The following is a 13,091-nucleotide window of genomic DNA, read 5'->3' as shown; positions in this document are numbered from 1 at the left end:
CCAACCAGGGCTGCAGTATGATAGGCAGGAGGGGGAGAGAGGGTGGGCACTGAGCCCATACCAGACCTGCATAGACCCCAGACCAATTTCAATACTTCAGGGCATTTTTGAAACTTCTATTTCTTATGCAGGGTCAATCAGATGCCCCAAAGAACTCTCAGAGTTGTGCTATGAAGTATCCAATGGCTCCATGTCCAGCCCTGGTTTCAGGAGGGCAGCCTAGCCAGCAGATCACTCCAGCTGACTGGTACACTACTTTTGTCCTGGGGTCATGTGAAATGGGTCACCTGAATGGTACTGCCACATTTATTTGGAATAACTCAAACTTTTTATGTATACATAGGTCCCATATAACCTGGGAATCACACTGTTCCTTCATAGCACTTATACATTCTGAAAGTATACTGTTTAACAGTTTGTTTATTTATCTATTTTCTGAGTGTTACACCTCCAGTAGTAAAAGTAAGTAGAAAAGAGTGACCTTAGCTATCTTGTTCACTGTCAGACATTCAGTGCTAAACAGTCTCTGGCACCAAAGTTATTCGGTAAATATCTGTTGAGCAGGTAAGTGTATGATGGCATTAAATAGGGTATTTAACTATAGACTTCTCTTCATCTCTAGAATATAAGCTCTTGGGATGAAGAATTTTGTCTTATTCACCTTGGTCTTCATACTGGCATAGTGGTTGCCATATGTGAAGGCATGAAGTCAGTATCTTTGAATGCATAAATAAATGAATAAGCAAACGAATGAGTGAATGAATGATAATGTGTTATTTAGACTCGAGGTTCTTAACCTTGTCTTCACAGTTCTAATGTGTAGATAAGGATAAGAACCTCTAGTTCTTAAAAGCTCTTTTAAAACTTTTAAAAACTGCAATGCCCAGGGCCAGTTAAATCAGAGTCTCTGAGGAGGCATCACAGGCATGATTCCTTAAAACTCTCCAGAAAATTTCAGTGTACAACGGTTGAGATTAGAGTGACCAGCCATCCAGGTTTGTGCAGGACTAAGGCATCTCCCAGGATGTAGAAATTTCTGTGACAATACCAGGTAAACTAGGATGGTTGGTTACCCTAGTTGAGAACCACTGATCCAAACTGTTATGTAGGACTGTTCCTGAGTGATATATTTTCAATTTTTGAAGTCAAGACTCATCAGTTTCATGCTTTCATTGGACACTTATCCAATTACATTCAGGCAGCTTATGTTGACCTCAATGACTGCTTCCTGCTATGTGTTCTTCTTCAGATTTGTGTGACTACTATTGACTTGGGTGACATACAAATGGCAAAGGAAATGATTAAACCATTACAGCGGGTCAGCAAGGACCAACAGAGCAGCTAAGCTTCCTTACCTGGAGGTAGCATGAAGTGCTGCTTTTCCAAATGCAATTCCAATGAGCCTTCACTTTTTATTCTCCTTCAAAATATTGACAGTACGTTCTGACATATTCCTATTTATTGCTTATTTATGTCAGTTACCCTGGTATGAGCTTACAGTTCCTGCCGTTGTCTGAGGAGACAAGAAATACTTTTCTTAATGGAAAAAATCCCTATGTAAATTGAATTAATATTAATCAGTCCAATTAGTATAATTCCTAATTAATTTAGTACAAGTATGTGATTTCTACTGAACCCATCAATGTCTGGACAGCAGAATCAGAAATACCCTTTGACTTGTGAAGGGAACACAGCACCAAAGCTCTCTAGGGCCTTGTTATTCAAAGGGTGGCCCTAGATCAGCAGCATCACCTGGGAGCTAATTAGAAATCAGAAACTCGTGTCCCACCCCCAGACCTACTAAATCAGAATCTTTAGAGGTGGGGCCCAAGAATCTGTGTTTTAAAAAGCTCTCCAGTTTATTGTATGCATGATCAAATTTGAGAAGGGCTCATCTAGAGAACACTTGCCTAGTTCTTCACATCATTATCTCAAAGCCCAGAGGGAAGAGGTCAGGGTAAGCAGGGAAAAGAAGCATGTAGCATAGTTTTCCCAAAATTCTGCTGCACATTGAAAATACCTGGAGAACTTAAAAATTATCAGCACCTAGTTTGCCACGCAAGGCACTATGATATCATTGGTTTGGGGTGTGACCTAGGCAGCAGGATGGTTTAAAAGATTCACATGTGATCCTAATGTACAGCAGAGACTGGGAATCACTGATACAGCAGCCATATCCCCAGCTTCTTGCTTTGGGCTTCTGCTGCCAAAGAACCCAGAGGAATGGGCAACATCAGCATTTTCTGTCCCTCCTTCCTTCACAAACATCAGAATCAGCAGTGACTCTGAATCTCACCCCTGGCATTGTGAATGTTTATTCTGTTTCCTCTCTGTTGGTAGCTGTTTGATCTTTAACTTCTCTGGACCTCAGTATCATCTGTCAAATGGAGACAGTAAGACCCAATTCCAAGGATTATTTGGGACCTTACATATGATAACATGTGAATGTGCCAAATTTGCAATCCAAAATATCTGAGCCAGGTGAGAGTGTTATCTCTTTATGCTGCTCGCCTGATGGTACAGGAGGACATCCAGCAGCATGAGGTCGGGAGCATGTTTAGGGATGTCTCATGCCCAACACACCAAAGATATCAATGAATTGAAATAACCCTGTTTGCATGTGAGTTCATTTATATGATCTCATTTCAGTCTCACATCTCAGCTGGGTAAACAGGATAACTCTTATTGTCCCTATTTACAAACGATAAAACAATGGTTTAGAGAGGTCCAGTGCCACACAGCAGCAAACAGCAGACTCAGATCCTCTGACTATAACCCAGTGTTCTCTCCACCGAACCATCCTCAGTCTCACATCCAGCTGCTTGGCAGTTTGCATTTTTGGACAGGGTGCATTGACCTAGACCAGCTCTGTCGCAGTAGACCATTGCTGTGATGCTGGAACTGTTCTGTATCTGCACACTCCAATTCAAAGGCCACCAGCACACGTGGCTACTGAGCATTTTAAGTGTGGCTAGGATGGGTGAGGAGTTAAGGTTTTAATTTTACTTAATTTTAATTAATTTAGATTAGTCACGTATAGGGGCTTCCCTGGTGGTTCAGGGGTTAAGAATCTGCCTTACAATGCAAGGGACACTAGTTCAACCCCTGATCTGGGAAGATCCCTATGCCTAAGTGCACCTAAGCCTGTGAGCCGCAACTACTGAGGCTGGGTGCCGAGAGCCCCATGCCCCACAACAAAAGAAACACCAGAGTGAGAAGCCCATGCACTGCAACAAAGATCTAACACAACCAAACATAAAATAAACTCGCTAAGTCACTTCAGTCATGTCTGACTCTTTGTGACCCCATGGACTGTAGCCTGCCAGGCTTCTCTGTCCATAAGATTCTCCAGGCCAGAAAATTGGAGTGGGTTGCCATTTCCTTCTCCAGGGGATCTTCCTGACCCAGGGATCAAATCCATGTCTCTTATGTCTCCTGCACTGGCAGGCAGGTTCTTAGCACCACCTGGAAGCTCTATAAAAAAATAAGTAAATCTAAAAATAAAAAGTTGCCTGTACTTAGTGCAGCTCTAGTGACAGAGCATGGAGAAAAATGGGAAACTGAGAAGTTATTCAGTGGTTTATACTCACAAATCAAAGTAAACCTCAGCCACTTTTTTGCCTTTCTCTTAAAAGATCTTAAATCTTTTTCAGTAGAGTGTTAAAGCTGGCTCACTAGTTGGTGAGGACACCATCACGATGCAATATACAATTCAAATCCTTGAAACCTGTGATTGGCCAGCAGAAACAACATATATTGTAGAGCAACGCTTCTCAAACATCAACGTGCACAGCAATCACCTGCGATCTTGTTGAGTACAGATTCTTATTTAGTAGGTTGGGTGGGGCCTGAGGTTCTGCATCTCTAACAAGCGCCCAGGTGATGCTGCTGCTGCTGCCCCAGGGGCCACACCTTGACTAGAAAAACTGTAGAGCAGCGATCAGGTTAATAGTGTCTTCCTTACCCCTGGGGGCATTTTTGATTGTCATGACTTGGTGGCAGAGGTGATATTGGCATCTGTTGGGTTAAGTCCAGAGATGGAACTAAATATTCTACAACGCATAAGACAGTATAATTATCCTGCTCAAATTGGCAATACTGCCAAGTTTGAGAACCCGCGCTATACAGCCAGGTCTACTTTTCAGGAAGAGGAGGTGGATTGGAGAGTGTTGGAGCAGGTCTTCTTGGTGTAACAACTGACTGTGTTCTCTCTCTCTTCTGCTTTTGTGTATGCAGGAGCCAACGCCTCAGCCCCAGACCAACTGAGCCTAGCTTTAGCCTGGAACAGAGTCGACATCGCCCGCAGCCAGATCTTTATTTATGGGCAACAGTGGCCGGTAGAGTATATGTCATCACCCCTGAAAAGCACGCTTGCTTGGGCAAGGGTATTTGTTTAAGGTATCTCTGAGAGCGACTCCAGAAACCACTGCTTTCTCTTTAAGGTAGAAATATTCCTTTGTAGCGGTCCTCGGCTCCCTTTCTCATATTTAGGAAAACACTGCCACCTGGTGGTACAACACCACATGTTCCAAACATTTCCATCTCTCTCTCAAGGCCTTTGGTAGCAATGTTTAGCTGCAACTAATGCTATTTCTTTTATATGCCTGAAAATACATGCATGAAACAAAATTGTATTAATTAAAATTAAGAAAGGAGTGGAATTAGCAGTTTGTTTCTGGTTGTCCTGGAGGTTGCTGCTGCCGCGTGATGGCACTCCAGGCTGGTGTGGGACCGGGTCACACGACAGGATGCAGAATTTGCAGGCTTCCACGTGCAGGTGCCATCTGGTCCTGGAGGCTGAGCACAGGTCCTCCCTGTACCCAAGAACAACAGAGAGGCAACCAAAGCTTTATATAACCGTTCTTGGTTTGTTTCCCTCAATTGGGTCTACCAAAAATAAAAACTTGGAAAATTGGCCATTGGCTGGTGTATGCCTATATCCCCAGGAGACAGCCAGCAGTCTGGAATTTGATTTCTGTGCCTGGAATCACTGAAGGAAAACACCCCATGTACAGGTCTTTTTCAACCCTCTCTGTCCCAGAGAGCTTCTGCCTGGGATTGAAACCCTCTGGCTTCTTTTAGTGCCAGTGGATTACTAGTGTAGAAAGATTTGTCACAGAGTCTCTGAGAAATTTTGTGAAAGAAATTAAATAAAACCCTAGTAAACAGACCAAATGACCTAAATAGTTACTGGGTCTCCCTGTAGAAATGGGCAAGATGGAGGCAAGGTAATGATGCTCAACTAAAAAAAGAAAAAGAGAAAAAGCAGTCTACTTTCTGGCCTGTTTATTAGATCCCTCTTCTTAAGTCAGTCAGGAATCTAATTTAGAGCCTAAGTCATGAAGTCGCTCAGTTATGTCCAACTCTTTGTGACCCAAGGAATTTAGAGCCTAAGGAAGATGAAAATGAAGATAGCAAAATACTCACTTTGGCACTTTAGTGTTTTTGTAGAAGTTTGGTTAGAGAGTTGGAAGAGGAAAAGCCTTGTAAACCCTGAACCTTCTCAGAATCTAGAACAAAGAAGAGGTTTAGAGGGGAGAAAATAGCTTTTAGAACTAGACAGCCCTGTGTTTTGTTTGCAAAGACAAGCCCCAAAATACAGAAGAGTGTGGGTGTCCCAAAAGTGAAATTGAGATACTCTTGCTAGCATGTCCTTGGAGGTGCTAAAGGTTTACCAGACGTCAAAGACATCCATTTCTAAAGTTTTCAGGAAAATGCCAGAAAATTTTATCTTTAGACCTTAGGGCAGACTAACTCAGTGACTTGATTTGCAGGTGGGGTCTCTGGAGCAAGCCATGTTGGATGCCTTAGTTCTGGACAGAGTGGATTTTGTGAAATTACTTATAGAGAATGGAGTAAGCATGCATCGTTTTCTCACCATCTCCAGACTAGAGGAATTGTACAATACGGTAGGACCAAGCTAAGGCACTTTTTATTTTCTCTAATTTTTTTGTTTTACCTTCTCCTGCCCCCAACATGAATGTGAGTCCCTGCCTTCCCCTCCAAATGCATGGATCATTTTTCACAAATGCTCCCTTAGACAGCAAACACCAAGTCACCAGAAATGCACTTGTTTTAACTGCTCAGTTGTCAGGATCTAAGAGGCAGAAAGTTACATGATCACCAAAAGGTAATGTTCTCAGGTCCTTATGCAAAACTACAAGGCTCTGGAAATTAGAACATACTTTGTTCTGTAAACCCACAGTGTGTGAGACAATGAGCAGAGCAGGACTGATTTAACTCCAACCATCAAAAGAGGCCAGTTAACTATCCTGCACCATCTTGTTATCCTCAGCACTATGAAGTTCATTCACTGCAGTATAACAGGATAAAATGTAAAAACTTCTTGTTTGGAGTTACCCAGGAAGATTTTTTTGCTTTGTTTTTATAACAATTTGTTAATTCATTCACTGTGGATATCAAGAAGTAATCAAAAGAAAAACTGCTATTTATGAAGTTTTTGAGAGTATTCAGTGAGTTAAGTACATCAGCTCTGAGCTGATGCTCAGAAAAATCCAATGAAGTTTAAAGAATATTGTTTCTCTCCATTTTATAGATGAAGAAACTGAGGCCAAGAAGAGAATTGGCTTATTCAAGATTCAAAGTTTCTAAGTAAACAAAGGAGCCAGTATTGAACCAAAACGTCTTTCTCAGAGACCCTCATTTGTCACAGTGTTCCTTTGTCCCACCACCCTCAGCACTAATGAGATGGAGCTTATTGACCTCTCCCCAGCCAGAAGCAGGGATTAGCAGCTGCCAGCCTGGCTCTATAAGATTCCCACTGCGGGAAGCAGAAAACAACTTAGCAGAGTGGCCCCACACTTCTGTTTTCTCTACAGTATTTTTTCAGTTCAGCACACTAAGGCTTTCAGTAATAATGGGCCAAAATGGCAGAGTGGAAGACCTAGCCTTTGTTCCTCCACAAAGATCAGCAATTAGACAGCTATTCACAACAAAGACAGCTCTAGGAGAGCTCAGGAGTCCAATTAAGAAAACTTCAGCAAAACAGTGGAACCAAAAAAAAAAAAATCTGAAAATAACCACACAAAAAAGAGAAGAACAGCTTCTTTGTGCCTGTATCACCCTGTCCCCTGAGGCTGGCGCTGCTTGGTGCCAAGAGGAAGCTCCTCAGCTAGAAGGAGTCCCCCGTCTGGAAAAGAGACTGGTGAGCCTTTCAGAGCACTGCACAAAGGATTCACCCTACCCAGAGACCTGCAAATCTGAGACATTCTGTGATGGCCGGGAACACAGTGTCAGCCAGGCTGACAGCTGAGTGACCAGTGACCTACTCTGTAGAGGACCCTGGCAGCTTTCACTACTAAAGAAACCAATGGCCAGCAAAGCCTCCAGAGAACCCTGCAGATTTCACTGGTTTTTGCTCTACAAATATTTGCATTCATAGACACCAGTCACCTGAGCCCCTCACCACACCCTCCCCTCTCAACCCTGTTGGATCCTGGGGTCCACCCCAGTGGCCAGCCCAGGCCTCTGTGGCTACATAATTTTAAGAACCCAGCCTAGACCCCCACAACTGTCCCCCACTACTGTGCACACTGTGAAAGCTAGCACCTCCAGCCAGGTACCCACACATGGCTGGGCTGACAGCCAGCACCAGGGCCATGGAAGTACAAGACCCTAAAACTATAAGACCCTGCAGCCACACAAGTGCACGCCAGCAGCCAAGGCTGCATGTGGGCCCGGATTCAGACCTATCTCCTGACACTCACCTGCATCACTAGGCTCATCTGCAGCTGGCCCCTCCAGCTGCGCACCTGCACGTCCCAACCCTGCCCCCTTCACTGGCCTCTACTCCCACGCACACAGCCATGGGGAGACCCTGCAGCTCCAGGGGTGCATGCCAACAGTCAGAGCCTCTAAGGCTGCTTGTGGGCCCAGCTCCCTCCCTATCTTCTGTTACTGGCCTGCATACTAGTATTGCTTTCAAAGAGCTTCTTAGCTGTGCCCCTGTATCCCACTGGCCAGACTTCTGTCCCTGGCCTACACTGGTCTACATGCACTCACAGTTACACCCTGCAGCCACAGTAATGCATGCTGACAGCCAGGGCCCTGCATCTGCCAACACACCTGCAGTTGGCCCCAGCCCTTGCTGTTAGCCCAGGCTTCTGACACTGCATGTATGTTTGCAACTGGCTCCCACCATTATACAGGCACCTGCAGCTGGTCCCTGCAGCCAAATGTGCACACATACCACTGACTCCAGCCTCCACTGCTGCCTGTTTTGGCCCCTAGCTACTAGACCTGTTGAAAAGCCCAGCAGCCCTTGCAGCCTTGCAGAAACACAAGAATAAACAGTCTGAAGTTAGGAAAAGGGAGGAGATAACACAGGGCAGAAATAAATGAAAGAGACTAGAAAAGCAATTTAAGAGATCAATGAAACAAAGAGTTTATACTCTGAAAAGATAAGCAAAATTGATAATACTTTTGCTAGAATTACCAAGAAAAAAAGAAGACTCAAATAAAATTATAAATGAAAGAGAACACATTACAATTGATACCACACAGACACAAAGGATCACAAGAGACTACTATGGACAATTATAGGCCAACAAATAGGACAACGTAGAAGAAAGGGATAAATTCCTAGAAACATACAACCTACTAAGTCCAAGTCACCAAAAAAACGGAAAACTTGAACAGATCAGTAATAAATAACGAGATTGAATCAGGAATCAAAACCCTCCCAACAAAAAAAGCAGAGGACCAGATGGCTTCACAGGTGACTTCTACCAAACATTTAAAGAATTAACTCCAATTATTTTCCAATTCTTCAAAAAATGAAGAGGAGGGAATGCTCCCAAACTTAGTTTATGTGGCCAGCATTACCATAATGGCAAAGCCAGATAAGGACACTGCAAGAAAAGAAAACTACAGGTCAATATCTCTGATGAATATAGATGCAAAACTTCTCAACAAAATACTAGCAAACCAGATTGAAGCACATTAAAAAGATCATCTACCATGAACAAGTGGGATTCGTCCCTAGGTGCAAGGATGGTTCAACAAATACAGATTAATAAACGTGATACATTACATTAACAGAAAGAAATATAAAAACCATATGATCATCTCCATAGATACAGAAAATATATTCGACAGAATTCAACACCTTTTCATGGTAAAAACTCTTAACAAATTGAGTATGAAAGTAATACACCTCAACATTTTAAAGGCCATATACGACAAACCCATATATGCCTTTGAAATTGAGGCTTTTGATCTGTGGTGCTGAGGAAGACCATTGAGAGTCCCTTGGACTACAGGCAGATCAAACCAGTCAATTGTAAAGGAAATCACTCCTGATTTGGACTGGTTGGACGTCCAATCAGTCCTGACTGGAAGGACTGATGCTGAAGCTGAAACTCCGATACTTTGGCCACCTGATGCAAAGAACTGACTCACTAGAAAAGATCCTGATTCTGGGAAAGATTGAAGGCAGGAGGAGAAGGGGACAACAGAGGATAAGGTGGTTGGATGGCATCACCAACTCAGTGGACATGAGTTTGAGCAAGCACCAGGAGTTGATCGATAGGGAAGTCTGGCATGCTACAGTCCATGGGGTTTCAAAGAGTCAGACATGACTGAGCGACAGAACTGAGCTGAACTCATACTCATTAGTGAAAGACCAAATGTTTTCCCTCTAAGATGAGGAACAAGACAATGGTGCCCACTCTTACCACTGCTATTCAACTTGGTACTGGAAGCCCTGACCAGAGAAATTAGGCCAAGAAAATAAAAAGAAATAAAAATTTTCATATAAATTGAAAAGAAGTAAAATTTCTCTGCTGATGACAGCATCTTGTATACAGAAAATCCTAAAGACTCCACACACAAAAAAAAATGTTAGAACTAATAAATTCAGTAAAGTTCAGTGTACCAAATCCACATACAAAAATCAATTGTACTTACATACACTAACAGTGAACTATCTGAAAAAGAAAAAATAATTCTGTTTAGCATCAAAAACAATAAAATACTTAGGAATAAATTTAAAGAAGTGAAAGATCTATACATCAAAAACTGTAAGACACTGATAAAAGAAAGTGAAGAAGGCACAAATAAGTGGAAAGCTATTTCATGTTCATGAATTGGAAGTCTTAATATTGCTAAAATGTTCATACTACTAAAAACCATCTATAGATTCAATGTAATTGTGATGGCATTTTTCATAGAAAGAAAAAAAAAATCCTAAAATTTGCATGGAACCACAAAAGACCCTGAACAGCCAAAGCAGTCATGAGAAAGAAGAACAAAGGTGGAGACATCACATTTCTTGATTTCAAACTATATCACAAACATACAGTAATCAGAACAGTAATGTTGGTATAAAAACAGACATATAGACCAATGAAACACAAACAAGAGCCCAGCAATAATCCCACGCATATACAGTTAACTAATATTAGACAAGGGAACCAAATGTAGAAAACAATATGGAGGTTCCTCAAAAAACTGGAGCTGAGGCATGGGGGAAATGAGGAAATACGGCCAAAGGGCACAAATGTTCAGTTACAAGATGAATGCATTTCAGGGATCTGATGTATAGCATGGTGACTGCACTTCACAGTACAGTGTTTTATATTTGAAACTTACTATGAGATTCAGGTCTTTAATGTTCTCACCATAACAACAACAAAATGATTACTGAGTTGAATATGTTAACTAACCTTATTGCCATAGACATTTCACAATATATCCAAGCATCAAATTATCACATTGTACACCTTAAATTTACACAATATTCAGTTCAGTTCAGTTCAGTCATTCAGTCGTGTCCGACTCTTTGCGACCCCATGAATTGTAGCACGCCAGGCCTCCCTGTCCATCACCAACTCCTGGAGTTCACTCAAACTCACGTCCTTTGAGTCAGTGATGCCTTCCAGCCATCTCATCCTCTTGCCCCCAATCCCTCCCAGCATCAGGGTCTTTTCCAATGAGTCAACTCTCGCATGAGGTGGCCAAAGTACTGGAGTTTCAGCTTTAGCATTATTCCTTCCAAAGAACACCCAGGACTGATCTCCTTTAGAATAGACTGGTGGATCTCCTTGCAGTCCAAGGGACTCTCAAGAGTCTTCTCCAGCACCACAGTTCAAAAGCATCAATTCTTCGGCACTCAGCTTTCTTCACAGTCCAACTCTCACATCCATACATGACCACTGGAAAAACCATAGCCTTGACTAGACGGACCTTTGTTGGCAAAGTAATGTCTCTGCTACACAATGTTACATGTCAGGAAAATTGTGGAGGAAAGAATAATGGGGTTTTCAATAAAATAAAATACAGAATTGAATGGCCCTCATATGAACAGAGAATCAAGGGAGTAGGGTGATTTATTTCAACTACCGGAAAGAAGTAAGTAGGAAAGTTATAGATCAAGAAAGGCCAAGAGATTTCATCACTCCAGTCAATGATAATCAACTATCCCTAGAGTACTCTGTTATTTGGCAAAACTAATACAATTATGTAAAATTAAAAAAAAAAAAATATATATATATAGCTGTACAGCCCAAAACAGAAATAAATAGAATTTCAAAGTAAAAAAAAAAAAAGAAAAGAAAAGGATTATGGGACAATGGATAGCCTCAGGGAAAGAATAGCTAACATTTATTGAGTGCTATAGTTATAGAAACACTTATAAACACTTCATCATTTAGTCCTAACAAAAACCCTACCAGATAAGTGGTATTATTATACTCACTTTAGAGATAATAAGACTGAGACACAGTTAAGCAGTTTGTCCATGGTCACAGCCGGTAAGTGGCAGGGCCAGATTTGGAGACAAGCATTCTGACTCCAAAGTTTGAAGGTTTAATCTCTACAGAATACTGCATTCCTCAGTGGAAAAAGAGTTCTGATGAGTATGTCTGCCTGAAGGGGCTAGTAGTCGAGGCAGTACACAGGGATTGTCTTGAATACTTGAATGTGTTCCAACAGTGCTTAAGGATTTACCATCACTGTTCAAGATCTTCCAACACAGTCACCAGATTTAGCAAATAAAAATATAGAATTCCCAGTTAGATGTGAATTTAAGAAAAACAACAAATAATTTTTAGTATGTCTCAATTATTGCATGAGACATACTCAAAATTATTTGTTGTTATTGGTCAAAATGTACAAATTTCCAAATTTATTTATAAAGTAAGTCATGATAATGTAATGTACAACACAGTGACTATAGTTAGTAATATTATATTGCATATTTGAAAGTTGCTAAGGGAGTAGATCTTTATGGTCCTTAGTACAAGAAAAAAATTGGGAATTATGTATGGTGACAGATACTAAAGAAACACTGTAATGATCATTTTGCCACATATGCAAATAACAAATCATTTACATTGTATGCCTGAAACTAATATGTTATATGTCAGTTATACCTCTATTTAAAAAGGAAAAGATGAGAAAACATAAAAACAAAAGTTGTAAATCAAAAAATTAAGAGATGTAGTTACATTTAAAACTTTTAATTTGATACATAAAAAATACATGAATACAAAAGAGAACTACCAAATAGACCATCAATATGACAAAGAAAAAAACAGTTCAACATTAAGAATTAATAAAATGAATGAAAGTTAAAACAAATAAAAAGAAATTATTCATTGTCTATCTGGAATTCAGATTTAACTGGGCATCCTCTATTTCATCTGGAATTCCTATCCTGAAAGACAAGAGGATAGCAAACCACTTACTTCACTCTTACCTTAAGCAAACAAACATTTTTTTTTCGCACAATGGCAGAGTTGAATGTTGGGATGAAGACTGTATGGCCCACAAAGTCTAAGATATTAACCATCTGGCTGTTTACAGAAAAAGTCTGCCAAGCCCTGCCTTAGCCAGTTTCTCATTCATTATGTGTAATAAACAAGTTGCAATTGGCAGTGTGCCAAAGTATAATTCTAAAGCACTAAATTGGCCCTTGTGTCTCCCCCTGCTCCACAACTAACCTCTTGAATAATGTTTGACCCAGCTGTCATCAGAGTTGATGGCCTGTTTTGCAAAGTTTGAACCTAGAACCTCAAATGCTTTTTCTTGAGGAGCCACAATCCAAAACCTGCCCCAGTGTTGGTTTAGAA

General features: G+C 41.2%; 1 protein-coding gene across 13 annotated transcripts in view; it reads left to right on the top strand.

The window, feature by feature from the left end:
• The window catches only part of TRPM3 (transient receptor potential cation channel subfamily M member 3), a 1,070,052-nt gene that overhangs the window by 957,750 nt on the left and 99,211 nt on the right, over positions 1-13,091 (top strand). For all 13 annotated transcript variants that reach the window (XM_027549457.1, XM_027549458.1, XM_027549453.1 and 10 more), the window contains 2 exons: positions 4,237-4,337; positions 5,775-5,909. In XM_027549457.1, the coding sequence (XP_027405258.1) occupies positions 4,237-4,337; positions 5,775-5,909 (236 nt within the window). The remainder of the gene's footprint in view (positions 1-4,236; positions 4,338-5,774; positions 5,910-13,091) is intronic.

The sequence above is a fragment of the Bos indicus x Bos taurus genome, chromosome 8, assembly GCF_003369695.1.
Source record: "Bos indicus x Bos taurus breed Angus x Brahman F1 hybrid chromosome 8, Bos_hybrid_MaternalHap_v2.0, whole genome shotgun sequence".
NCBI lineage: Eukaryota > Metazoa > Chordata > Mammalia > Artiodactyla > Bovidae > Bos > Bos indicus x Bos taurus.
The sequence above is the reverse complement of the archived record's forward strand: the minus strand, read 5'-3'. Positions and strand labels throughout refer to the sequence as shown.